The 26,733-nt window shown below is 35.0% G+C and overlaps 1 protein-coding gene across 1 annotated transcript in view; it reads right to left on the bottom strand.

The window, feature by feature from the left end:
- ARHGEF12 (Rho guanine nucleotide exchange factor 12) overlaps positions 1 to 26,733 on the bottom strand; it is a 146,254-nt gene that overhangs the window by 37,029 nt on the left and 82,492 nt on the right. Inside the window, 11 exon segments of the mRNA XM_007450617.1 lie at positions 350 to 448; positions 734 to 844; positions 2,618 to 2,710; positions 4,989 to 5,063; positions 9,900 to 10,040; positions 11,550 to 11,669; positions 11,866 to 11,943; positions 13,625 to 13,803; positions 16,068 to 16,125; positions 18,479 to 18,528; positions 19,209 to 19,307. Coding sequence (XP_007450679.1) covers positions 350 to 448; positions 734 to 844; positions 2,618 to 2,710; positions 4,989 to 5,063; positions 9,900 to 10,040; positions 11,550 to 11,669; positions 11,866 to 11,943; positions 13,625 to 13,803; positions 16,068 to 16,125; positions 18,479 to 18,528; positions 19,209 to 19,307 — 1,103 coding nt within the window.

Below are 26,733 nucleotides of genomic sequence, written 5' to 3'. Positions count from 1 at the left end.
ATCTCTCTCTCTATATATATATATATATATATATATATATATATATATATATATATATATATATGTATATCATTTATGTTCTCTTTTTCACTCCCTCATCCTAAATATGCACATGTATAAACCCCAATATACATATATATCCCTTAAAACCTACCGTGAGAATTCATATGCCAACAACTAACTTAGAAATGATACAAAAATTATGGTCAAGAATAATCAGTAATTGAGATATAATATAGATGTCGGAAAGCACAATGAAGTCCAAAAACATGGGAGGGAAGACTAGCAGTAGGAGGCCAATACTTCAATGTACTAAAGCAAAGATTATAATATTAACTTGGTAACTTACTGCAGATCGATCCAGGAAGAACTGATGAAACTCAAGGAAGATACGACGAGTCTCCTTGGAATTGGTCTGTTTATACAGGTCTGAATAGAGGTAACAGAGCTATAGTAGAGAAAGAAATGGGGGAGAAATCATGAAAAATGTAATCTGCTGGATCCTCGTTGAGTAGGAATGCATTGAACAAGTAGGTCACCATAAACAATGTAGTTATTACCATATAACCAAGTCTTATAAAAAATAAAGTAGTAACATCTTAATCATCTTTCGTATCTAATATGTTTAGAAAACTGAAAGAAGTCCATCCACTCATCTTGCTGAAGTGAAAAGTTTTATGGTATATGAATCAGTGTAAGAACTCTGAATTGGTGAAATCATAAAATATATTACCAATGTTGCAGGGTCAAACTGTGAAACTACATGGTGTAAGAAAACAGCCAAGTGAGCAGGGCGAGATTTTAGCAGTTCAATGCTCTGGAAACAGCTGCACTGCCCATTAATCTAGAAAAAGAAGTAATTATACATCAATAATGCCAATATATAAATGCAAAATGTAATGTCAGCTCAATTAAACATAACTATCCAAATTTCACTTTAACCTATCCTAAAAAAATTCAAGATTTAAAAAAGTTTCACTAGAATTTATTAGCAATACAGGTTATAGAAATCTCCTCTGAAAATAATCTCTTGGGAACAGGTTGGAAGGAAGACCATCCGGGGAGAATAAAAGTCCAGAAGACGATTATCAAAGAGCTCACATGTCTACAAATCAGTATGCAAAAAGCAGGCTACTAACACTTCTAAAAATGTAATGGAAGGCTTTTTGCCTAATAACAAAATAGCTGTCTTCCTTTCGAGCTAATCGTAGAAATGGTGGTAGGAAAGGGAGCTGTATGATTTTAAATAAGACAACTCCTAGAATACTTGTATATTCCCAAACTACACTGAACACAGAAAACAACAATAGTTAAACTTAAGGTAACCTAGAATCATATAAGTTAATCTAAACAAATAATAACAATTCTACACAATCTTTTTCAGAAAATACAAGAGGAGTAACACTTCTCAACTCATTCTAAGAGTTCAGCATTACCCAAGTATCAAAACCAAAGACGTTATAAAAAAAAACAAAACTACAGACTAATATCCTCCATAAACACAGATGCAAAAATCCTCAGCAAAATAATAGTTAATTGAATCCAACATTATTATGAAAAGGAAAATACATTATGACCATTATCCCAGGAATACAAAGCTGTTTCAAAATGCTCATAATATCAATTAATGTAATTTACCATATTGAAACTAAATTAAAAAAAACATGATCATCTCAGTCATTCAACAAAAGTCAACATCCATTCATGATAAAAACTCTTATCAAACTAGGAATAGAAGGAAACTTTCTCAATTAAAAAAAAAACAGTATCTACAAAAAACCTATAGCTAACATCATACTTAATAATAAACGACTGAATGCTTTCTTCCTAAGATCAGAAGTAAGACAAGGATGTCCTGTCTCACCACACCAATTCAACCTCATACTGGAAATCCTAACTAGTACAATAAAGGTAAGAGCAAGAAATAAAAGATAAACAGATTGGAAACAAGGAAATAAAAATTGTCTCTGTTCGTGGTTGTCTATGTAGAAAATCCTAAAAAGTTACTTTAAAAAGCTCTTAGGGGCTTCCCTGGTGGCGCAGTGGTTGAGAGTCCGCCTGCCGATGCAGGGGACACGGGTTCGTGCCCCGGTCCGGGAGGATCCCGCATGCCACGGAGCAGCTGGGCCTGTGAGCCATGGCCGCTGGGCCTGCGTGTCCAGAGCCTGTGCTCCGCGATGGGAGGGGCCACAACAGTGAGAGGCCCGCGGACCGCAAAAAAAAAAAAAAAAAAAAAGCTCTTAGAAGTAGTGAGTTTACTAACAAGATCACGGGATACAAGGACAAGAATAAGGCCAATCAAATTCCTATATACCATCAATAAACAACTGGAATTTGAAATTTTTTAAAAAATTTATAATAACATACCCCTCTCCCAAGATGAGATACTTAGGTATAAATCAATGACTTCTTATCAGCTTCAAAAGCAAAGCCATTTCCATTGGTCAAAGCTAAAATAAGCAATTAACCTGGGCAATTAGCCAATTAATCTTAGTTCTAAGATTTTAGCTTCAAATCCTTATAAATATAATTTCAGTCTCCAGAAAGTGTTCATTTTTGCAAGAAATCAAACATCTCAGAAAATTAATAATTTGTTTTTTAGAAAAAAAGTCATCACCTGTTCATGTTCAGTACCAAAGTCATCATCCTCTGCTCCAATAATATGAGGTGCTATACGGGTAGAGGGACTCCCAATAAGTGATTGAGTGTCCTGGTAACATTCAGAGAAAAGGAACAGAAAAGTTATGCGGTGGTCAATTTCAGAGACAGGATAAAGCCAAACCATCAAAAAGACATGGTTCACTAAACTCACTGGATTTCTTTTTATTTATTTTCTTTAGGTACTTTATTTTCAAAGTGGTTCTCAAATTTTCCAGTGTTGATTGTTTCTTGGGGGCAGGGGGCGGGGGAGAACATTTCCCCTGGAAATAATAAACACCCTTTGCTTACTACACCCTTGGTTATCTGATTCTAATCCCTCTCTGTATACTTCATTTATTATTTCATACATATCTAGACCTTGTTATAGAAAGAAAGAAAGCTGGCTTACATAAATAGTTAACAATTTTTAAAAGTTACTTTAAAAGTGAATGAAGACAATAGGACAAAGGAAAAATGAGAATAGAAATAAGTTTAGCAGAGAGGTTAATACAAAAATTTCTATTAAGGTCATATAATTGAAAGCTGTCACTGAACCTTATTTTTTCATTTAAAGTTCATTTTCATAAGTACGTAATGCAGGGTTTTCAATCCTGGTACTGTTGACATTTTGGGCCAGATAATTCTTTGTTGTGGAGGCTGTCATATGCATTGTAAAATGTGTAGCAGCATCCTTGGCTTCTCCCCACCCACCAGATGCCAGGGGCAGCCTCCCAGTCCTGACAATCAAAAATGTTTCCAGACATTGCCAAATGTCCCCCAAAGGACAAAATCACTCCTAGTTGAAAATCACTGCCATAATGCAATAAAATGTTCAAGTAATCACACAAACACTGCTATAGAAACAATGACAACAAGATTGTAAAAATAAATTGTAGGTCGGCAGATCTCACTCCTGTGCAATAGCTCATCTATGTGTCAATTCACTTACAAATTTGGATTTCACATGAAAAAGCAGTGGTGGAACATTACTGTATAGTGCAAAAAATATGGGATATTTGAATACTACCAACACTGAAATCAGAGACCATAGAGTATTAAGAGAAATAGAAAATTTGGAACAAATATGAAAAAAATGAGTTTGGCTTAAATATGACAGCAGTTGAATGCTGTACGATCTGGATTTGAGCAAAGAGAGTGAGGCTCTCTTTGATAGTGATTTGGGAGTTATCTGCACAGTAGTTACAGTTGAAATTATATACATGGACCAACAAGTTATAAATTAAGTGAATAATACATAGCTGTAGTTTTTCTTCCTTAAGTGTGTTGCAACTCTATGTATTTGCATTTCCTGAACTTGATTCCGCCTTTTTTACTCTTGTTTTTTAAACCATAAGCCTTTAATAAATTTTTTAAAAAGTCAGGTAAAACAACAGAAATTTGTTTAGAGTATCAGTGAGATAACTTTTTATTTTGCCTTTGCTTATTTTGATGTGATACTTCTGATTTTTCAACAGTCCTTATGTTGCTAATAATAGATAAATCACAATATACTATTAAATCTTTTACTATAAAACTTTATACAAGTCCTAATTAAAAAATAAACTCAGAATGCTAAAAGTATTCAATTAAGAATATGCAAGATCTAGCAATTCCATTCTGAGTATACACCCAAAAGAACTGAAAGGAAGAACTTGAACAGATATTTATTTGTACATCCATGTTCAGAGTAACATTATTCACAACAGCCAAAAGGTGGAAACAACCCAAGTGTTCACTGATGAATGAACGGATAAACAAAATGTGGTATATACACAAAATGGATTATTATTCAGCCTTAAAAAGGAAGGAAATTCTGATACATGCTAAATCATTGATGAACACTGAAGACATTATGCTTAGTGAAATAAGCTGGTCACAAAAGGACACATATTGTACGATTCTACTTATATGTGGTTCCTAGTCAAATTCAAAGAGACAGAAAGAAGAATGATGGTTGCCAGGAGCTGAAGAGAGAGGATAATGGGGAGTTAGTGTTTAGTGGACACCAAGTTTCAGTCGGGAAAGATGAAAAAGTTCTAGAGATAGATGTGGTGATGGCTGCACAATGATGTGAATATAACAATGCCAATGAACTTAAAAAAGGTTAAAATAGTATACTTTATGATATGTACACATTACTATCAAAAAATTTAACCACCTAATATTACTAACTATGGAGTAGCTCTCCATTTACCAAATCTTTATTAAGTTCCTTTAATAAGTTTAAGCTTTTGCTCCAAAAAATATATATACATACACACACACACACACACACATATCAGATATCTCTGTCACAAGTATAAGGAAAGCTGAAGAAAACACTATCATTTCATGGAGTTGATACTCACAGTGTCTTGAATTATTTCACTTTTCTCTGGGTTTTCCTCTAGATAAATCCTCTCTTTCAGGCCACTCTTGGGACTCTAATGAGAAAAAAAAAAAAAAGACATTCATTTCATTTCGACAGGCTCACCAAAGGAGATAAAGAAAAATTGTGTGAAAGAATAATGTTCTGAATTTCATATTTGTGTTTGAAACTACTGAATATCTTTCATATAATACTTGGCTCTGCTACTTTTTACGTGACTTCGGCAAGTCACTTATTCTCTTAGCTTTTTAGTTTTATTTATGTTGATAAAACAATATAGAATAGCTTTATTTCATCTTTAGGCCTGAGGGTTAATTTCTATCAAATAACTCTAACCAGATATATGTTATATCACAAATTCATTATGTCAGGGCTTCCTTGGTGGTACAGTGGTTAAGAATCCGTCTGCCAATGCAGGGAACACAGGTTTGAGCCCTGGTCTGGGAAGATCCCACATGTCACGGAGCAACTAAGCCCGTGTGCCACAACTACTGAGCCTGCGAGCCACAACTACTGAAGACCGTATGCCTAGAGCCCGTGTTCCGCAACAAGAGAAGCCACTGCAATGAGAAGCCCGCGCACCACAACGAAGAGGAGCCCACACTTGCTACAACTAGAGAAAACCCGTGTGCAGCAATGAAGACCCAACACAGCCAAAAAAAAAAAAAAAATTCTTTATGTCAAAATCAAACTGTATCTTTATCCATTTCCTCTAAACCTCTCTACCCCAAACTATTCTTTCTAACCAAGTTAAAAGCATTTTGGCCTATTTATATGAATGAAAATAAGCTTCTATTTTTCCGTTACTACCTCATGTAAACTGATTTACGGATTTTTATAAACTTTACATGGTATGTTTGGGATGACCTAATGTAAAATACAAATTATATGATACACAGAACTTCAATTTTGGGTGGATGAAGAACACCCCAAGCAATGTGAGCCATTCTTCAGAGCAGCTGAAAATGAGATACAAGAGATTTTTGTGTGAATGCCTATACGGAAGATATATGCTACCTATACATATGCCTAGATACCACAAGATAGAGAAAACAGTAGTTTCAAATATAAGCCCCACCTGGGAGAAATGGACGACTCTGGGTGAAGAGATATAAAAGATAAAGCGAGAACAATTTTGCCACACCAAAATGAAAGAAAGCTATGTTACTGGGGAGTCATGTCAAAAGAACATAGAAGACAAATTGAGGGGACTACCACCAGCCCAAAAAAAGGGACAATTTAATAAGCATCAGAAAGAACAATGACTGCAATGGACTGAAATGCAATAAGCAAATATGTTAAAAATCTATAAATTCAAAATATTACACAGGTACACACATGTGCACACATGTGGGCACACATCCCACATTAGTGACCTTTGGAGTATGTTAGGGCATCAACTCTTCTGAAAACACATACATAAAGGAAAATAATCAAATGTTTATATATAAGCTATATTTTAGGGCAACTTAAAACTAGTAAGGGAAAATTCTTCTTTATAAAGTAATTCCATCTAATAAATACAGAATGAATGACAATATTATATTATCATTTTGAAACCTCTAATTAAATAATGGATGCAGGCATTTTGCTAACAATGGCAGGTAAAAACATTAGATAAAAGCTTAATGGAGAAATTTATAATGCAGGAATCATGCTGACACCATCTGAACACCTTATACAAACTTAACAATCACAAAAAGACAACCAGACATTCTCCTCCTGATGTGATATAACAGGATATACACAGTACCACCCATGAATTGTTCTTGCCAAACAACAACTCTTAAAAGTTAATCTGTTTGAGAGACTCTAGATCTTACTACCAATTTTCAGCAAATAGATACTCAAGGAACATGCTAAACACCACCATGAAAATACAATTAGAATGTGGGTGGTTTTACTGGACATGTGACCCAGTTTAACAACAACAACAACAAAATAGCAAAAAAAAAAAATAAGAGGAGGGAACTATTATAACTTAAGAGACTTATCAACCAAAGGCTGAAGATGTTGACTGGATCCTGATTCAAATAAACCCACTGGAAAAAAGATCATTATAAGACTATTGGGGTAATCAAATTGCATATTAAGAAAATATTAATTAAGATTTGATAATGGTATTATAGCTATCATTTCTTTGTCTTCTTTTCTCTTAAAGATGCATATTAATGAAATAATGTCTTAGATTTACTTTAAAATAATCCAGCATTTGGAGGGTATGAGGAATGAAGGAAGATAGACAAAACCAAGTTTGAGCACTTGTTGATGACTGCTGAGCTGGATGATTAGGTACATGAGGGGGATCATTATCTTAGTCTATTTTTGAATAGGTTTGAAATTTTTGAAAATAATTTTTAAAAAGTCAGGTGCAAAATGAAAATCAGAGAGGCAGATGTTCTAAGTTTTAGATGATGATTTGTGATCAGGTTGCTTCTCTTGTGAGAACCAGAAATGTGGCTATTCTTTAAAGCCTTCTCTGAGGTGATCAAAAGCAGGGAATTTTACAATGATAATGATATCACAAACACCATAAAGAGATTATTTTATAAGAAAGGAGCAGAAAATTGAAAAAAAAATTTAAAGCATTGATCGGTTCCTACAATCTTAATACAGTACAACTGAAACAAACATGGAAATCCATAAGCTAAAAGCAGCACATCTCTAGCTTCAAAAAGACACCTGTAGGAATTACACGAGTTTGTTCGGTGTTCAGCGAATATCCTAGTCTGCACCATATCATCTCTCACCTGGATTTCCACAACATCCACTTATTTGGCCTCAATTTCCTCAAGATTACAATGAAAGTTAAAAAGAATATCTGTAAAGCATTAGGTACAACCGCTGTCACAAAGTAGGTATTCAATATATGGTGACAATTTATCAGCCATTTAACACACATTTGTTAAGTTCCTCTTAAGCCAAGCAGTCTTCTTTTCTTGCTGATCTCCCTGTCTCTTTACTCCAATTCATTTTCCTCACTGACATGTTTCTGACTGTGCCTCTCTTCTGCATGCATGATAAAGCCCAAACTCTTTACTCATTCATTCTGTTGTTCAAATACCTATTAAACACCAATCATGTGTCAAACAGTCTTAATTTGCTGCAATGCCTGTTCCTACACTTGCCAATTCACTCTGTATTTCATAAAGTTATATATTTAAGCCACAGATTTTATTGTTAACATTTCTCTAAATACAGGATAAAATTCAAAATTTTCATTTGTATCACTTGTTCTGGATTCCTACAATCTGCCAGCCTTTGTAGACATAAAGTCAAATATGATGGGTGCTTGGCTCTCAAGAAACTTTCCATCTAATGGTAGAGACAAGCCATGAAAACAGAGAGGAGAGCCAGCACTAAATCAAAAAGGAAAAATGTGAGGATTCCCAAAAGCAGTACTGCTAAAACAAGTTATAACTTGGACTCAAGGCTTTGCTTCTAAGATCAATTCCAGCCATGTCATCTACAATCCTAGTACACCTGTAAAATTTTCACGGCTCTCCCCGAATGTTATGCATTTGCACACCTTGGAGCCTCTGAGTACTGGTATTTTGAAACTAGGGAGAGGCAGATCACTTATTAGCCGGGTAAGTTTGGCAAGTTAGTTACCTCACTTCGGCCTCACTTATTTCTTTTGTTAAAAAGCTGTGATAACAATGTTACTACTTCATAAGGCTGTTCTGAGAATTAACCAAGATGAAAAATGTGTAACACATGTTACAGCTTATGGTATATATATGCCCAATAAACGTAAACTACTATAATTGTTTTCTTGAGTCAAAACTGAAATCTTTCATTAAGACAGCCTATCCAATCATAAGATTCCTATCAACATCTTTCAAAAAAAGAAAAGAAATCCTCAAATTTTCCTTGCATGAGGAACTGAGTCGCTGAGCGTCAAGCCTCAAAAGATACCCTAAATGATGGCTTAGACCAGTGGCTTTCATTTTTTTTTTCTACAACCTCCAATGAGAGAAATTTCACACTGCTAACCAGCATGTGCACACATGCACACACACACTGATACGCGTGTACATATACACACGTGTGTATATGTGTGTGACAACAAAAGTCAAAAAAAGTAACACTTAGCTCTTCTACGTGAAAAGTACTCTTACTTCCTATCCTATTATTTTTTTAAAATACTGGCCCCAACCCACTAAATTGATTTTATGACCCACATTGAAAAAAAAAAAAAACTGATTTAGATTACTTTCCTCATCACTTTTAAAGAGGGTGATCTATTTTTAATTCGTTATTCCTATTATCGCACACTACTTACAAAGTATCGCTGAGTCAGTAACACTGAACTTAGTTTTTAAGTATTCATAGAACTATGGTGCTACATCATATTCAGCTTAAAATACTTTCTGATCATCTTCTTAACAAAAATCCATGTACATCTGGTAATTTCTGGGTTAATCAAGAAAGCATTACTAAACATGGGCTATTAACTAAAGTCTACCTAAGAGGACTAAGGCTTTTCCTCTTTGCAATGGCAAAGTGCCCCATGATTCAAGACTGAGTCACTCTGACCACAAATGGAATATTAACATGCTCTTAAAGATATGAACAGTTGGCCTTTCGGTTCAGTAAGAAAGCACTGGCATTATTAACTTTTCTACCCACAAATAAGACGCCTGCTGGGAAATTCCATCTCCTCAAAAGAAACATTTGGCAATGGTGTCCAAGGGAAAAAGCGAAGTCTGGAATTAAAAGCTCATATACAACAGTATCCAGAATTTCTGTTCATCAAATTGCTATATTAAAGATGGTGGCAATAAAAAGTAAGTAATAAGAAAACACCTGTAGCTCACAAAACTTACAATCAAATCGAGAAAGAGGCTGTAGAGAAAAATACAAGAAGATAAAGGTGTAGAACACTTACATCTGCACTGTCACTACTGGGCCGAGAAGCATCTCCACTGCCATAGTCAATTCTGCCTAGTCCATCACCAGGATCTGCTTCTATTTCACTGACTGCTAGCCCATCGCCTAATGGCTTGGAGGATGTAACTGCAGCTCCATCCTAAAACAGATCAAGCACACACACACACACACACACACACATTAAAAACAAACAAACAACAAGAAACCCTTTCATTATGGACTGTATAAAGAAACAGAGTTGCACTGCAACCTCAATGGAGACCATTTAAATTCACCCAGTTTGATGTAATCAAGAATGCTAAAAGCTCTAAAAGTCAAAAGCATAAATGACTACTAATTCTGGGGTTCTCAAATGGCATGACCTTAAAGACAGGGAAAGTGGTATTTCAGTAAAGAGAATAAAATCTCAAACTTCAAATAAAGCAAAAAGATAAAACAGTTTAACTTATATAATTTATATTCCCTGCCCTTTAGTAAAGATTATGACACTATAACTTGTGGTTAACTGCCTTCCAACACTTTAGAATTTCAATAAATTGCCAATTCTGGGACACAATGCTATACCGTAAATTATTATAAGCTTTTAAATCAGGAACAACAGTTTTACTATTCAAACAGAGTAAGATGTTGCCTTTGCTCAGTAATAACCACAACATAAACTGTCGATATTACTGAGGCGGAATACTCAAAACTTCATATAGCTAATGGGACTAAAAGTAACAACAACAAAAATGTGTAATGAAAAGTATACTGAACCAGGAAGTCGGGAGGCCTTACAAATGTGTGACCTTGTTTGAGTCATTTAACCAATTTAGGCCCTAGTTTTCTCAACCATTGCATGATATTTTTTTTTAACTTTAAAATGAGCAGATTAGGATAGATGATTTCAAAGAATCCTTTTAGATCTGTGAACCTACAGACCTAACTCATGAAGAATAACAACTAAGCAGCTTTTACTCATTTCTCCATATCCCCAATCTAAATATAGAACATAAATCTGGTTGATGTATAAATGCTAAGCTATTTTTCTAGTGAGACTACCATCTTCAAAACATATCTATATAGCAAGTCTATTTTTAAATTAGAATAAAAATAGTTATTAATATGAATGTGTTTTGAATTCATCAGACTGGGTTTAAATACCAGTTCCATCACGTTTGAGCTACATGACCTCAGACAAGTTATTTAATTTCTCTGAGTTTCTCTAAGTGTTTATGTAAAATGGGGGGAAACAACAGTAACATTTAATCTCAAAGGGTGTTGTGCAGATTAAATAAGAAAAATCGTACGTCCCTACTTAAAAACATAACTGCTGTTCTGTTTTACAATGGAAGAATACATCTCAAAAATGTAAATATATATATCTAAATATACTTTTGTAATTTGTGATAGATATCAAAGCAAAAACACTCAATTCTTTCTAAAATTACTGTGGAACAAAGAAGCATGATATCATGAGCAAGCAAACAATCAGAAGCCCTCATTTCTTTGAGTTAATCATTATTTCTGTAACATCCAACACAGGACATCCTGTTGGCCTATGCTAGAAAAAATAACTTTTAAAAAAGGCAACTGCAACACTCTGACACATTCCCAGAAGAAAATTCTCCTGCAGAAGGTTGGGTAGCACTTTTAATAGCAATGCTACCTGAGCAGAGCCTGTGGCTTTGGATAACTGCTCTTGCAGTTGAGGAATGTGTTTCTTGGCCTCTTGGATCTCTTTTAGCAATCTTTGGGCAGGTGTTCGGCTGTAATCTTCCTGCAATAACTGAAAAGTTATAAAAATATTTCAAGAATTAATTACTTATGTCAAGAAAATCTTTAAAAGTCTATTCTTAATCAATAAAATAGCTGATGGCATTGATTACAATAGTGCTTAATTATGATTATAATAAATACCAACTCAACTATGCCCACTCACGTTTTTACTGGCCTATAAAACAGCCCCATTTCTAACTTAGTACCTGTAGCCGTTCCTGTTCTTTCTGTAACATTTTTCTCAGAATTTCTACTTTCTGGTTATGAACCACATTGTTTTCCTCCTAGAAAAAGATAAAAAAACAAACAAAAAGACAAGAACCAATACAAGGAAAGTGAAACTAAGTATCGAAAATGAGTCATACAATGTTACGTCTCAGCTCCAATTTTCAATACCTATCAGGATTTTCTTTATTTCTGGTGGTTATGAAGACAAACTTTTAAACATGACACTTAAAGATAAAAGGTTACAGCGAAATGTCAACTCTTCTATTTCACTTTTGCTAAACTAGGTTCAAAAAACATTAAATATTGATATTAGTTGAAGAAATGAAGTTGCCTTAAGTATAAGACTAATATCTTGGGCTTCCCTGGTGGCGCAGTGGTTAAGAATCCGCCTGCCAATGCAGGGGACACGGGTTCGAGCCCTGGTCCACGAAGATCCCATATGCCACGGAGCAACTAAGCCCGTGTGCCACAACTGCTGAGCCTGTGCTCTACAGCCCGTGAGCCACAACTACTGAGCCCCCGTGCCACAACTACTGACTGAAGCCCGTGCGTCTAGAGCCCGTGCTCCGCAATGAGAAGCCTGCGCACCGCAACGAAGAGTAGTCCCCACTAGCCGCAACTAGAGAAAGCCCAAGCACAGCAACAAAGACCCAACGCAGACAAAAACAAATAAATAAATACATACATTTTTTTAAAAAAAGGAAGAAAAAAAGAATAATATCTTACACTTTCCCTCCTTTGGATTTTTACTATCAACCCCCGTGCATGGTTCACATTCCCAGTATTTCCTACCTGAAGTATTAAGACAGATCCCTAATTCATCTCCTGTCATTTCTCCTTGTTTTACAACCCTATAATATTTTATCAAATAAGTCTTCCTAAAATCCTGTTATAATCACATCACTCTCTTCCCCCCAAAATTTGTAATATATTCTTACTGCCCATTCAGTTACATGTAAATTAGCCTCGTAGTTGTGACTTTTCAAAATAAATAGTCTTACTTTTTTCTAGCTCATCTCCTACTTCATAAATCTTTAACGGGCAACCAGCCAAACAAGAGTCCTGGCTATTTCCCCAAAATACTTGATGCTTTCTTGGCTCTTTACCTCTGTTAATCCGACTTCCTCTGCCTGGGTTGCCTTCTTCCCCACTGCCACCATTAGAATGTTACCCGTTTTTCAAGGCTCAATTCAAATAATAGCTTTCCATAAAGTCGTTCCTTATCGCAACTGGATGTGCTTTCTCCCTCCTTTGAAATCTCACAGAACTTAATATTTTCCTTCTCATAATGTCTACAGCTGCCTTTGTAGTAAAATTACTTGTATACTCTTGATTCAATCTCAAACAACAAAGGTTTATTAAGTACTTAGTACTATATGCCAAGCAATATTTCAGGCTCTGGGGACACAACAATAAACAAAATAAACAAAAAAACCCGCTGTCCTCTTAGAGTATATATTCTAAGATAACAAAGGACCTTGAACATAGGATATCTTAATTATATTTTTGTGGGTGGCACCCTGCTTTGTATATGGTAGGTGTTAAATATTTGTTGAATTATATCTGCTATCCCAATACCCTGTAATCATTCCAAATTATTAGGTAATTATTTTTATCAGCAAGTTATTTTCTAGAATCTTAAACTTAAATTTATCAACTCAACACTCTGAAACTCAACATAAAGCAAAGGCATTATTATACAACTGAGCATTTACAAAGACGTTTGCCCACTCTTACCCCCATGAGCACAGGACTAGTAATTCTCTCCATATTCCCAGATGCTCCAGGTGAATGAGGGGATGTCATGATGGGAGACATATGTCCAACGACTGACGGCTCTACTTCAGAATCAGCAAGTGGAAACTGGGGCGACCCAGGTGGGCGTCCCTGAACAGTGAGAGCTACATAGGAACCCGCTTGGGGTGGGCAGATAGAAGAAAGGGGAGGGAAGGGAAAATAACATTGTCAAAAAATTTTTACTACTTAATCTTTGATAGTTCTAAAAGGTCCAGTTATATGAGAAAGCTTCATCATCTGCTAATCATTTCTCCACAGAAAAAGAATCCTATTTGTCATTTCTCTTTTATGACTCCCCTAAAATTCTAAAAGAACAATGCAATTTTCAGATAGCAAATCACTTACTCATAAGGTCAGATATTACTTAAAAGCAAGTAAGATTTATAACCCCAGTAATTTTTTTTTAATTTAGAAAAGAATGAGTTATTATCAACTAGCTACTAATGGCTATGTTCAATCAATTTCTCAAATGCAAATTTTAAAAAAACACCATATTAAGATGATACTAATTAGACAAGGTTTAACTAATTTTCTGTAATGATACAATTTTAAATTAACTTTAAAAAATGAGTGTGACAAGAAATATCCGACAAAAACCAGAAAAAAAAAACACAACAAATAAGTAGTGAGTTTTAATTTTAAAAATTTGGAGAAGACAAATTCACTAGGCATTTTACAGGGAAAAAACTATGGAAAGCAAAATCACCCATAACCAGAAAGACTCTGAAAGAGACATTCATGAGTTATCTAGAATCAAGAAGAAATAATGCTTTCCAAATAAAACACTTTTCTAGATAACTGACCTTTAATGACAAAATCTTTCTCTTAGACTTTTCAGTAGAACTTTAAATTGCATTTCATACTTTTTCTCCCAATTTAATCCTCCCATGAAACTCGCTGGTAATTATTTCACAGTGTTTGGGGTTCTAAAAATTTTTTTATACTTAATGATCACAAATGCTGTGATAATGGGGAGATTTTAAGCACATACACTTTTTAAAGTTTTTCAGTCATATTTCACTCTGTCACAAAGTCATCTAATATTATCTTATTGACTTATCCATGTGCTTGGTTCTCATAGCTTCCTCGTTCTTCCCTTCCCTTCTTTAGATGTTTTTAAACTGGTTTGATTTGACATCACATTTATTATGTCTAGAATACGCATTGAAGAGTAGGACATGAGGGAGCTCTACTACAAGTATAGCACACAGGGTTTAGGCATTTCAAATTTATATGTTTTCGATACTCAGAGTGTTTTATGCTTATTTTGAGTTTTTAGCTAGGCTCTTGTTATTGGATAAGTAATCTATTGCTACAGTCTTAGGATTTAATTTTTTAAGTAAAATTGATATTGGAACAAGTAAAATATATAACCTAAAAAGTTAAAGAAATATTCTTTTTATACTCTGAAACAGTTAGTTACCAGGCATATATTTATTATCATAAACCATCATATTTATGTAGCACATAAAAATTCATAAATCACAATATCATTAAATAAGTAATCAAATTTATTCTAGTATGAGGATCTAATTCTGATCATCCCATTGCTTTTTAAAATGTACTAAAGTTAAGAACTAAGATCAAAGTGATCATTTTAGAGCACTGGTACTCTGATGAAGAGATAAAGGGATTCACAGGTTGCTTTATCTAAGCAATAATAAGGCCAAGAAGGATTTGTTTATTAAATTTATTCTAAAGATGTCCACTTAATGAAAATAAGTAATATTAAATAAAAAAGTAGTGTTTCTGCTTGGCCATAAACAACTACCTCTTAATTGTAGTCTATTACACTGTGGAACAGTCTGATGCAGAACACTACAAATTCTTAACCCTGGAGATTCCCAAGAGAAGACCACTCCCCTGGATTATTTAATCATTTACTTATCTGAGGGAACATGGTTATGCTACATGATTTTCAAAGTTCCATTTCAGTTCATCCAGGCCACTATGTCTGATTTCTCAACCTCTTCTCTTTCAGGTCAACTCATGCATTTCTTTCAAATATCCTTTCATTATTACCAAGAATAACAAGGATATTATAATCAACCACATAAATGAAGTAGATTAAAGATAGCTATTAGTAAATTAAGAATTTTCACCTCAGACTTTCCTTTAACACAGGGGTCAGTAAACTCCAGCCAAGGGACTAAATTCAACCCACAGATTGTTTTGGCAAATATTTAGTTTTACTGAAACACAGCCATACCCATTCATTTATGCATCGTCTATGGCTGCTTTCACATTACAATGAGAGGCGAGCAGTAGATTATCTGACCCACAAAGCCTAAAAAATTTACTATCCGGCCTATTGTAGAAAATGTTTGCTTATCTTTGCTGTTAAGGGTTTCAGAAAACAAAACTGAGGATAACATTCACCTACATTTGATTAGCTTCACCACTTCCAAATGGTTTGAATGAGTCACCAGAGTTCCATTCACCTGTAAGAAAATGAAAATAGTGTCTGTCAGATAATTCTAGTTGAGACAATGGATAAACTGACTTCAGGAATTATCATATGTAATACAACCAATTATAACATAGTAAACAGGACTATATTAAAATGCATACATATTTGGTTCCATAGTCACTTTTTACCACTATTCTATAAGGTATACTCAGCAACAAAATGAACTTGAGCACAAAAAAAGGCCTTGATTTAAAGAGACGCAAGAGCGGGGGGGATATGGGGATATATGTATACATATAGCTGATTCACTTTGCTATACAGCAGAAACTAACACACCATTGTAAAGCCATTATACTCCAATAAAGATGCTTAAAAAATAAAAAGGCTATTATAACTATTATAACTTATTCACCATGAAAAATGACAAAACATACTATATAACAGATTTGCAAATCCTTCACAGTGAAGAACCCTTGCAAATTAAAAACTCCCTTTGCTTTTAATTACAAATTCACTGATTTTCCTAAGGCATAATAAATTTTTTAAAAGATGAATAAGCAATATTTCTCCAATAATATTCAATTTACTATTAGGTTTCCAATCATCACCTAACCTTTACAAAGAAAATTAATTTTCAGACAGGTTAAATGTAGGAAGTGTTATCCAAAGTTTCCACTAAACCGAACAAATTAAGGTAAAAATATCAAACATGAATCTAACATTATTTTTTCTCTGATGCAAGTAACACTAATTTTTACAAGTTCAAATATATCAGGGTATAAAACGGAAGTAAAAGTACACTTGTCATGCCCACCAGAGATGATCACTGTTAAGCATGATGTTTAATTTTTGAGACATATTCTAGCATACACACACCAGATACACAGACACATATACATGTACTTTGTAACTGCCTTTTTCTGCAAATAAAAAAGTGCTGTTTTATTACATTATGGATGTCTTTCAATATAGGTACAAACAGACCTAATCTATTCTTTTTAAAAGCTGGAGGTGAAATGCAATTTATTTCTTTAGCCCTCAGTATATGCATATTTAGATTGTTTACAAGTTTTCGATACAATAAAGCTTACATGAATTTTCCTGTACACGTATCACTTCACATTTAAACACCTATTACCTTAGATAAGCTCCTAAAAGCAAAATTGTGGTCAAAGGTTATATACTTTTTAAAAATATGTAACTTTCGATACATATTCACAAATTTCCATCCCAACAGATTTTACCTAATTTATATTCACAACAAGTTTATGAGAGTAGCCATTTTATCATACCCAAACTATGCCAAATGTGTATTATTAATCTTTCAAATTTCTGACAACCAAATATATTTTCACCTATCATTTAATTTCTACTTCTTTCTTATCAGTGAGGTTGGACATATCCTCATTGATACATTATTTCAATTACTTTGGAGAATTGCCTGATAAAATTCTTTGCCCTTTTTTCTGTCAGACTATTTATTCTTTTGTTAGTAATTTGAAAGTGCTCTTTACAATTAAGGCTGTAATTTCAAATATTTATTTCCAGATAGTTCTTTGTAAATATGTTCATGGTGTCTTTTCCTGTATAGTAATTTGATTTTAAGTAATCACATTAGTTAGTTGTCTTAAGAGTAATTAGTGACTAATCCATTCTTTCCCTACCGATCAGAACTTAAGGGCTGTTTCTGGACTCTCTACTGTGTTCTACAGATAGGTCCATAGGTATAATAGAGTCACTTGCTTCAAATTAATCTGCACCATCTCACCTCACACTTACCCATACACATAATACCTTTGCAAAGTTCACTTAGAACAAATAATCATTTGGAAGCTTGATAAGGAATGGCACACCTCCCCAAATTTGTCAATATATTTTGAAGAGTATTTCTTGCTAAGAGATTTGGAGAAAAATGATCTTTACAACAGCGAGTTATGACTCCATTTATTCAAGCCTTTTATTATGCTTTTCAGTAAAGGGTAACATTAATTTTAGAATGAATGAAATAACTTTTTATAGTCAATAAATCCATCATATATAATCTGTAGCTTTTAATAAAAATCCAAGTTAAAAAAATCACAATATGGCTAATATATGCTGTTTTTTTTTGTTGTTTTTTGTTTTTTGTTTTTTGTTTTTTGCTGTACGTGGGCTTCTCACTGTTGTGGCCTCTCCCATTGCGGAGCACAGGCTCCGGATGCACAGGCTCAGTGGCCATGGCTCACAGGCCCAGCCGCTCCGCGGCATGTGGGATCTTCCCGGATCGGGGCACGAACCCGTGTCCCCTGCATCGGCAGGTGGACTCTCAACCACTGCGCCACCAGGGAAGCCCTATATGCTGTTTTTTAATTCTATCATAAATTCCATAATAGTCTTTTCCTTACCTTGATGATTCGATCACCTGTCTGTACGCCAGCCCGCATGGCTGCTCCATCTGTAAGAGAAATTAATTCTTAAAATGTAATTCATTTACCTTCACTGATAATCTTCTTGAAAGAGAGGCAGTGTAACAAAATGGTTAAAAACATGGATTGTAAAGTCAGGCAGACTTAGGCCCAAATCCTGCCTCTGCCACTCACTAGTTGGATCACCATGGACAGATTTTATGGTTTTTTTTTACTCTAAGCCTCGATATCACCTGTAATACGGAGATAAAAAATACCTACCTCAAATTACAGCAACCAAGATAAAGGAAGTATTCAATATATGGTAATAGTAGTTCACGATATTATTGTCATTTGGGAGAAAAGGATGGATATTTTTGAGTCTACAACCACTTCTTTAATCTGTCTCTACCCAAATATCTCTGGTGCCATTAAGAAATAAAATTCCACAAACTTCTATAAGTGATGATAAGTAAAGTATCATGACTAAGGAGTCATATGATTTCTAAAACAATATAAGAACTGTTTGCTTTCCATAAAGTACGAAAGAAAATCAACTGGGGTAAATTCATGCCTATAACCGTAACACTAGAGACAACTCTAGCACAATAAGGCCATATGACCTGTAATGTATGTGATTATTTTATTCTAAGCAATAGACATTTTTAAACTATTCTATTCTTACTCTGTTTGCTCCCAAGTGACAAGACTGTTTTTAAAAATGCCTTGCCTTCTTTGACAGACTGTACGAACACTGGATTGTCTCCACTGACCGTCAGCCCAAATCCATTGTCATCCTTCTGGATGATCACACAACGCTGAACAAGACCTGCACAAGAACCAAAGGGTAAAGAGAGAAGGAAAGAGAAAACAGAGAAAAAGACAATAATTACATATTAGTAATGAACTGCAGTCTGTCTGGAGAAACACAAGGTAGCACATGAAACCCATATAAAAAATAAGAGCACTAATCCCATAAGCAAAACAAACACGAGAATATCACAGAGAATCATATATACTGGTTTCTCACAGGGGAGGTACAGCAGAATTGCTCCGAGATTAAAACCAGCTAAGGCAAACTGGAAAATACGAAGTATTCGAGAGGAGACAGACAGACCGCCCATTCACATCTACGCAATTAATTTGCAATATAAAATCCTCCCCCACCTCCCTGTGTTTTTGGTGCTCTAACTGGTGTTTAAACCCAAGATAATCAAATATTTTGGGACATTAGGCTAGAAGCATCCCATGGTAAACTCTAGGGAAGTCCAACCTTACTCTCAATAAAATATACTCAAAAAAACAGACTATAAAAAAGAAGGAAGTGCTTACAGAGCACCTGCAGCTCTTCTCCTGAAAGGGAGAAAGAAAAGGAGAAGTCCAAAGGAAAGAAAAGGAAAAGTTCAAGGGAAGAAAGACTTTGGCTCGTAGAAAAAACAAAAAGAAAAGAGAAAAAAAGTAGGAAAGATAAAGAAAGAACCTGTGAGTTCAACCAACTCTTTGATTTCTTTCATATACTTACCTGATTCCTACAAAGAATTTGTTTTCCTTCTAGCTAAATAGCAAACAAAAATTGTCAAGGCAAGGTGAGGAAAAGACCACAACCAAAGGAATAGGGACATCCCAAAACAGAACTCTGATTAGTGCCCAGGGCTGTTTTATCGTAGATCAAGATCAGAAGATCCTGAACTCTTTGTCAGCCAAAGAGTTAATATATACTTTCCAGCTTTTCAGAATCTAAGTGTTTTACCAAAAATCAGTATATGCAAAACATGTAAACTAACACAAGTATAATGATGATTAGGAAACAAAAACTACTTCAAAATTAAGATTTTTATACAAAGAGCCATGACCTTTTAAATAAGTCTGATGTACAAAACAAAGGAAATGCTAATGATTGCGCGTTAATGAATATATATGCATATTTCTTGCTGTTAATGAAATGACACAAGTATGAGCCTACTACAGATGAAACACTAGAATAACCGGTTCCCAGAATAGAAAACACGAACTTGAACCTTAATTTATAACCCTACACAAAAATTAATTTACAGCAAATTATGGACCTGAACATAAAAGCCAAAACTTTTCATAAGAAAACACAGGAGAAAAGCTTCAAGACCTTAGGATAGGCAGAGACCTTTTAGGATGCAAAATGCATCCTAAAAGGATGCATAAAAGAAAAAGCTGGTAAATGGGACTCAAAATTTTAAATAGCTGCTTTCCTAAAGACACTGATAAGAAAATGAAAAGGCAAGCACAGGCTGGGAGAAAATATTGGCATTACAAATTATCTGATAAAGCACTTGTATCCAGACATATATTTAAAAAAACATCTCTACAATCCAATAATGGAAGACACATTTTAAAGGGACAAAAGATTTGAACAGACAAACAAAGATACACCAATGGCCAATAAGCACATGCAAAGGGGCTCAACATCTGCAGTCTTCAGGAAAATGCAAATTAAAACCATAATGAGATACCACTATACACTAACTGGAATGGCTAAAAATTAAAAGACTGATAAATACCAAGTGCTAACAAGGATGTGGAACAACTAGAATTCTCATACATTGCTGGTGGGAATGTAAAATGGAGGAAATTTCTTACAAAGGCAAGTATATATTTACACATGACCCAGCAACTTCACTCCTAAGATAAATGAAAACTCATGTCCACATAAAGACTGGTAAACAAATGTTCACAGCAGTTTTGCTCATAAGAGACAAAAACTAGAAACAACTCAATCGTCCATCAACAGACAAATGGATAAACAAACTGTGGTATAGCCATTACAATAAAATACTACTTGGCAAGAAAAAAAGGGAACTACTCACACAGGCAACAAACATGGATGAATCACAAAAACATCATGTTAAGCAAAAGAAGGCAGATACAAAAGAGAGTACATACTACATGATTCCAATGTAGAACAGGCAAAAAGTAAACTAGTAAAAAGGAAAAGCAGATTAGTGGTTGCCTAGGGGCAGGATGGGGTGGAGAGGTAAGAATGACTGCAAAGAGACATGAAGGAACTTTGTGGGTTGATGGAAATGTTCTATACATTAATTAAGGTAATGGTTACATGAGTATTCATCTGTCAAGACTTAGTGAACTATACACTTAAAATGAGTGCATCTTACTTTATGTAAATTAGATCTCAAAAAAGTTAATTTTCAACATTTAAAAAATGAGTGAGACCTCAATTCTAGAGACTACTAAATACTAAACAGTATTTGAATTCACAGTGTCACCACTCCTACAAAATAGGGAACTGCAATGGGGTCAGAGGAAAGATAACCCATCAGAATTTAACCATTTTTCTTTTGGTTAATGTTGCTTCCTTCAACCAATTAGGAAAAACTCTAAACAGAATGGGTATAAATACATAAAATCAAGAAAAAAGACATTCTTTATAAATTTCTAGTACATAATACAATAAATATAAGTATCAGAGAATAATGTTTTACAGGAATCTTTTAAAACGCACACCCACTTTTAGAAACATAAACACCTGATGACTTTCTTTACAGTCATTTGAAATTTCCAAATAAATTACATACTTTGAATTTTCAAAAGTCAAGACAACTGCAGCACTGAATATATATATTTTTCGTGCTATAATCATCCCTCCCAGTTATCTCATCTCACTTCCAAAGGGCTGAAAATGAGTGAACTGAAAGATTCTCATATTGATGTTTCCTGTGCTAAGCCACTGGGCTTCTTAAGCAGACTTTCTTCCAGGTCCCTGTAGAGAATCGGGTACTTGTACACAATGAGGGAGAGGAGTAGTGGGGGTTAAGAGTTTGCTATGTTTATGTATTTCACTTGAATATAATGTACCTAAAGTATTTAGCTTAATGCCTGACAAATACTAAGGGTTCATAAATGTTAGGTATTATTTTATTATGACTAGGGGTGGGTTGCGCTTGGATTTTCCTGCTCAGAAATATATTACTCATTTACCCATGCCATCAATTAAAAATACATTTGGGGCTTCCCTGGTGGTGCAGTGGTTGGGAGTCCGCCTGCCGATGCAGGGGACGCGGGTTCGTGCCCCGGTCTGGGAGGATCCCGCATGCCGCGGAGTGGCTGGGCCCGTGGGCCGTGGCCGCTGGGCCTGCGCGTCCGGAGCCTGTGCTCCGCGGTGGGAGAGGCCACAGCAGTGAGGGGCCCGCGTACCGCAAAAGAAAAAAAAAAAAAGAAAAAAGAAAAAAAAATACATTTGTATTAACAAACTCCTATCATTAATTTAAATGCTCTTAGAAGGATCAATTCTCGTTTATGATGTCTTTGTGTGAATTTTGTTTTGGTTTAATAGACCAGCAAATTACTTTGAGATGGGGAAGGAAGTAAGGAAATTTTACAGAGCTTCTTCTGATAGGTAACTTTAGAAGGTGAGAGACAGCATGATGCCCTCAAGAAACAAATCATCTCCTCTTATAAAACTTTCCCTAAATATCAAGACTGTGTTAGGTGCCCCCTTCTAGACTCCCAACGCACCCTCTATTTACTCTCAGAGTATCTTTATCACTCACAACTGATTTGTATCTGTTTTTAACCTCTCATTAGATTAAATACTCCCCTGAAAGAGTTCAGGGGCTCTATCTTGTTTACAAACTTATCTCAGGACCTGGTATATGTTCTGGCATAAAAGGAAATTTTTTTAAATTGCTAATGAATTAACGAAAATCACAAAAGTATAGGAGTCTAGAGATGAACGGGAAGCTCAGAAAGGGAGGTGATCAGAGAGAAAAAAAATACGACTACACACAGTTAACTTTAGCAAATATGCTTAGGGTCTTAACAGACTGCTAAGTACTGAAAAAATTTATTAGGGTTGCCTCAGAATACTGCAAACCTGTATTCTCCAATTCAAAATTGTTCAGCATGATAACTTTCCCCTTTAATTCTACATTAAAAGGAGAAGATAAGGAACAAAGAAGAAAGAGGAAAAAGGGAAAGAGCTATGTGAGCATCATATTCATCTTTTTCCTCTCCTCAACCCCACTATACTGTCCATTTATCAATATTATTATTCTAAGTCCATCTACTAATCTGAGACTCTGATATACTTGAATATCTAAGAATTACTAGACTACCAATACAAAAGGAAAACATACATACATAGCCAATTCAGAATCTGTAGAATTCAAATTACTGAAATGTTCTATTTATTGTAGACCAGAAGCTATTTTAACCCACCACACAGCATAAACTCCACGCTTAACACTGACATCACCAATTCTGACTATCATATTTTTGAAATGTCTTTTTTGACAAAAAAAAAAATCCACTTTGCTTTAGCAAATTTGTATTGAGCATCTGTCTGCTAGTTACTTCACACTGTAACCTGTAGGTGTTATGAGGAATACAAAACAACTAGGAGTCTTTGCTCTCAAAGAACTTAAAATCTTGAAAGGGAAGGATAATAGAGAAACAAATAGAGAAACAATGGCAACATCTAACTAAAATGATATGATAACAGGCCCTATATGTTATTAGAGAAGGGAGAGAGAAAAGGTGGATTCCTAATTCCAAAATAATCATTTTTGAATTTCACTAATTAAAAAAAAAAAACTTTCCATCATTTAAACTTTTTCTGGTTCTTACAAACACATATAGCCCATGGTTGGTTTGTTGGCTTATTTTGCTAATTCCCTTATTCTCTGGTATAAAGAGTATTAATTATAATCACCATACAAGTGTGTTTATCTCTGAATATACATTTTTATAAGGTCACAAAATCACTTTAATATGAACTGCTTAATATGAGCTATAACCAAGCACTTTGTATGAAGGCAGGCAGAGAGAGTGTTCAACAAGTAAGGTAACAATAAAGCCTAAATTTGAAATGTAGTCACAGGAATATTTCTTCACTCTCATTGTTCTCAAAGCCATATGAACACTTTTTTTTTTTTTTGCGGTACGTGGGTCTCTCACTGCTGTGGCGTCTCCCGTTGCGGAAGACAGGCTCCGGACACGCAGGCTCAGCAGCCATGGCTCAGGGGACCAGCCGCTCTGCGACACGTGGGATCCTCCTGGACCGGGGCACGAACCCGTGTCCCCTGCATTGGCAGGCGGCCTCTCAACCACTGTGCCACCAGGGAAGCCCCTTATGAACATTTATTTCCACAACTATCCAGTTTTGGTTTTTTTAAAAAAATAAATTTATTTATTTATTTTTGGCTGCACTGGGTCTTCGTTGCTGCGCACAGGCTTTCTCTAGTCGCGGCGAGCAGGGGCTACTCTTCGTTGCGGTGCGCAAGCTTCTCATTGCGATGGCTTCCCTTGCTGTGGAGCACGGGCTCTAGGCAGCTGGGCTTCAGTAGTTGTGGCTTGTGGGCTCTAGAGCGCAGGCTCAGTCTTTTAAGGACTTCCTGTCTTTTAAGGACTATGATATTTCACCTGGAAGCTGATAATAAATGTCATGCTTCATATTATCAGTGAAGTAAAGATAGACGGTCTATCAAATTTATGTAACTATTATCCTTTCCTATTTTTTTTCTCTTTAGAAACAAAGGACATGTTTTCCTGTTATAATAATGTGACTTTTTTTTCTTTTTAAATGCTTTTTTACTGAAGTACCATTAATTTATAATATTCTGTTAGTTGTGGCGCACGGGCGTAGTTGCTCCGCGGCATGTGGGATCTTCCTGGACCAGGGCTTGAACCCGTGTCCCCTGAATTGGCAGGCGGATTCTTAACCACTGCGCCACCAGGGAAGCCCCACAACTATCTAGTTTTTAAGTGCATATGGAATATTGGTAATCAAGTGCATCTCTATTATCATACTTACAAAAAAGCACTTATTTTGTACCAGACTGTAAACTTCTAGAAAGCAGGGACAGTCTCCTATTATCTTGATATCTATCCCTTAACATAGTACCTGGCATATAATAGGTGCTCAATGAATATTTACTAAGTAAATCTGAACTTATTTTATAAATAAATCATACTCAGTCACTTTTCAAGAAAAAGTAAAATCATATCCATGAAAACTATGCCAAGTAGAGAAATACTTCTATACAGACACCAACCTTCTGCCCTGGCTAAGTTCTAACCAAAGTAATTTGATACTCCATCTACCCTAAAATAACTCCTCTAGTTCTCTACTTCCTGTCTTTTAAGGACTATGATAGTTCACCTGGAAGCTGATAATAAATGTCATGCTTCATATTATCAGTGAAGTACAGATAGATGGTCTATCAAATTTATGTAAATATTATCCTTTCCTATTTTTTTTCTCTTTAGAAACAAAGGACATGTTTTCCTGTTATAATAATGTGACGTTTTTTTCTTTTTAAATGCTTTTTTACTGAAGTACCATTAATTTATGATATTCTGTTAGTTTCAGGTATACAGCATAGTGATTCAGCATTTTTGTTATAATCTATTACTACAAGATACTGGATATAGTTCCCTGTGCTACACAGTATATGCTTGTTGCTTATCTATTTTATATATAGTAGTTTGTACCTATTAATTCCATACCTCAAATTTGTCCCTCCTCCCTTCCCTCTTTCCTTTGGTAACCAAAAGTTTGTTTTCTATATCTGTGAGTCTGTTTCTGTTTTGCATATATTGATATATTCATTTGTATTTTATTTTAGATTCCACATATGTGATATCATATAGTATTTGTCTAAGCATAATGCTCTCTAAGTCCATCCACATTGCTGCAAATGGCATTATTTTTCTTTTACGGCTGAGTAATATTCCTTGGTGTGTGTGTATGTGTCTCTATGTGTGTGTATACAAAAGACATCCTTTTTTGAAACTGAACTATAGTTGACCTACAATATTGTGTTAACTTCAGGTGTACAGCTAAGCGGTTTAGTTATATACATATATATTTTTTCAGATTTTCCATTATAGGTTATTACAAGATACTGAGTGTAGTTCCTGTGCTATATACATCTTCTTAATTCAATAATCTGCTGACAAGCACTTGAGTTGCTTCCAAATCTTGGCTGTTGTAAATAGTGTTGCTATGAACATTGTGGTGCACATGTCCTTTCAAATTAGTCTTTTTTCGTTCTTCCAGATATATAACCAGGAGTGGAACTGCTGACTCATATGGCAGGTCTATTTTTAGTTTTTTAAGGAACCTCTAAACTGTTTTCCACAGTGGCTGCACCAATTTACATTCCCTCCAATGGTGTACAAGGGTTCCCTTTGCTCCACATCCTCTCTAACATTTGTTATTTGTAGACTTTTTTTTTTTTTTTTTTTTTTTTTTTTTTTTTTTG

This window comes from Lipotes vexillifer, unplaced genomic scaffold (genome assembly GCF_000442215.2).
Source record: "Lipotes vexillifer unplaced genomic scaffold, Lipotes_vexillifer_v1.1 scaffold352, whole genome shotgun sequence".
Taxonomy (NCBI): Eukaryota; Metazoa; Chordata; class Mammalia; order Artiodactyla; family Lipotidae; genus Lipotes; species Lipotes vexillifer.
Note: the sequence above shows the minus strand (reverse complement) of the source record. Positions and strands in the feature narration are given on the sequence as shown.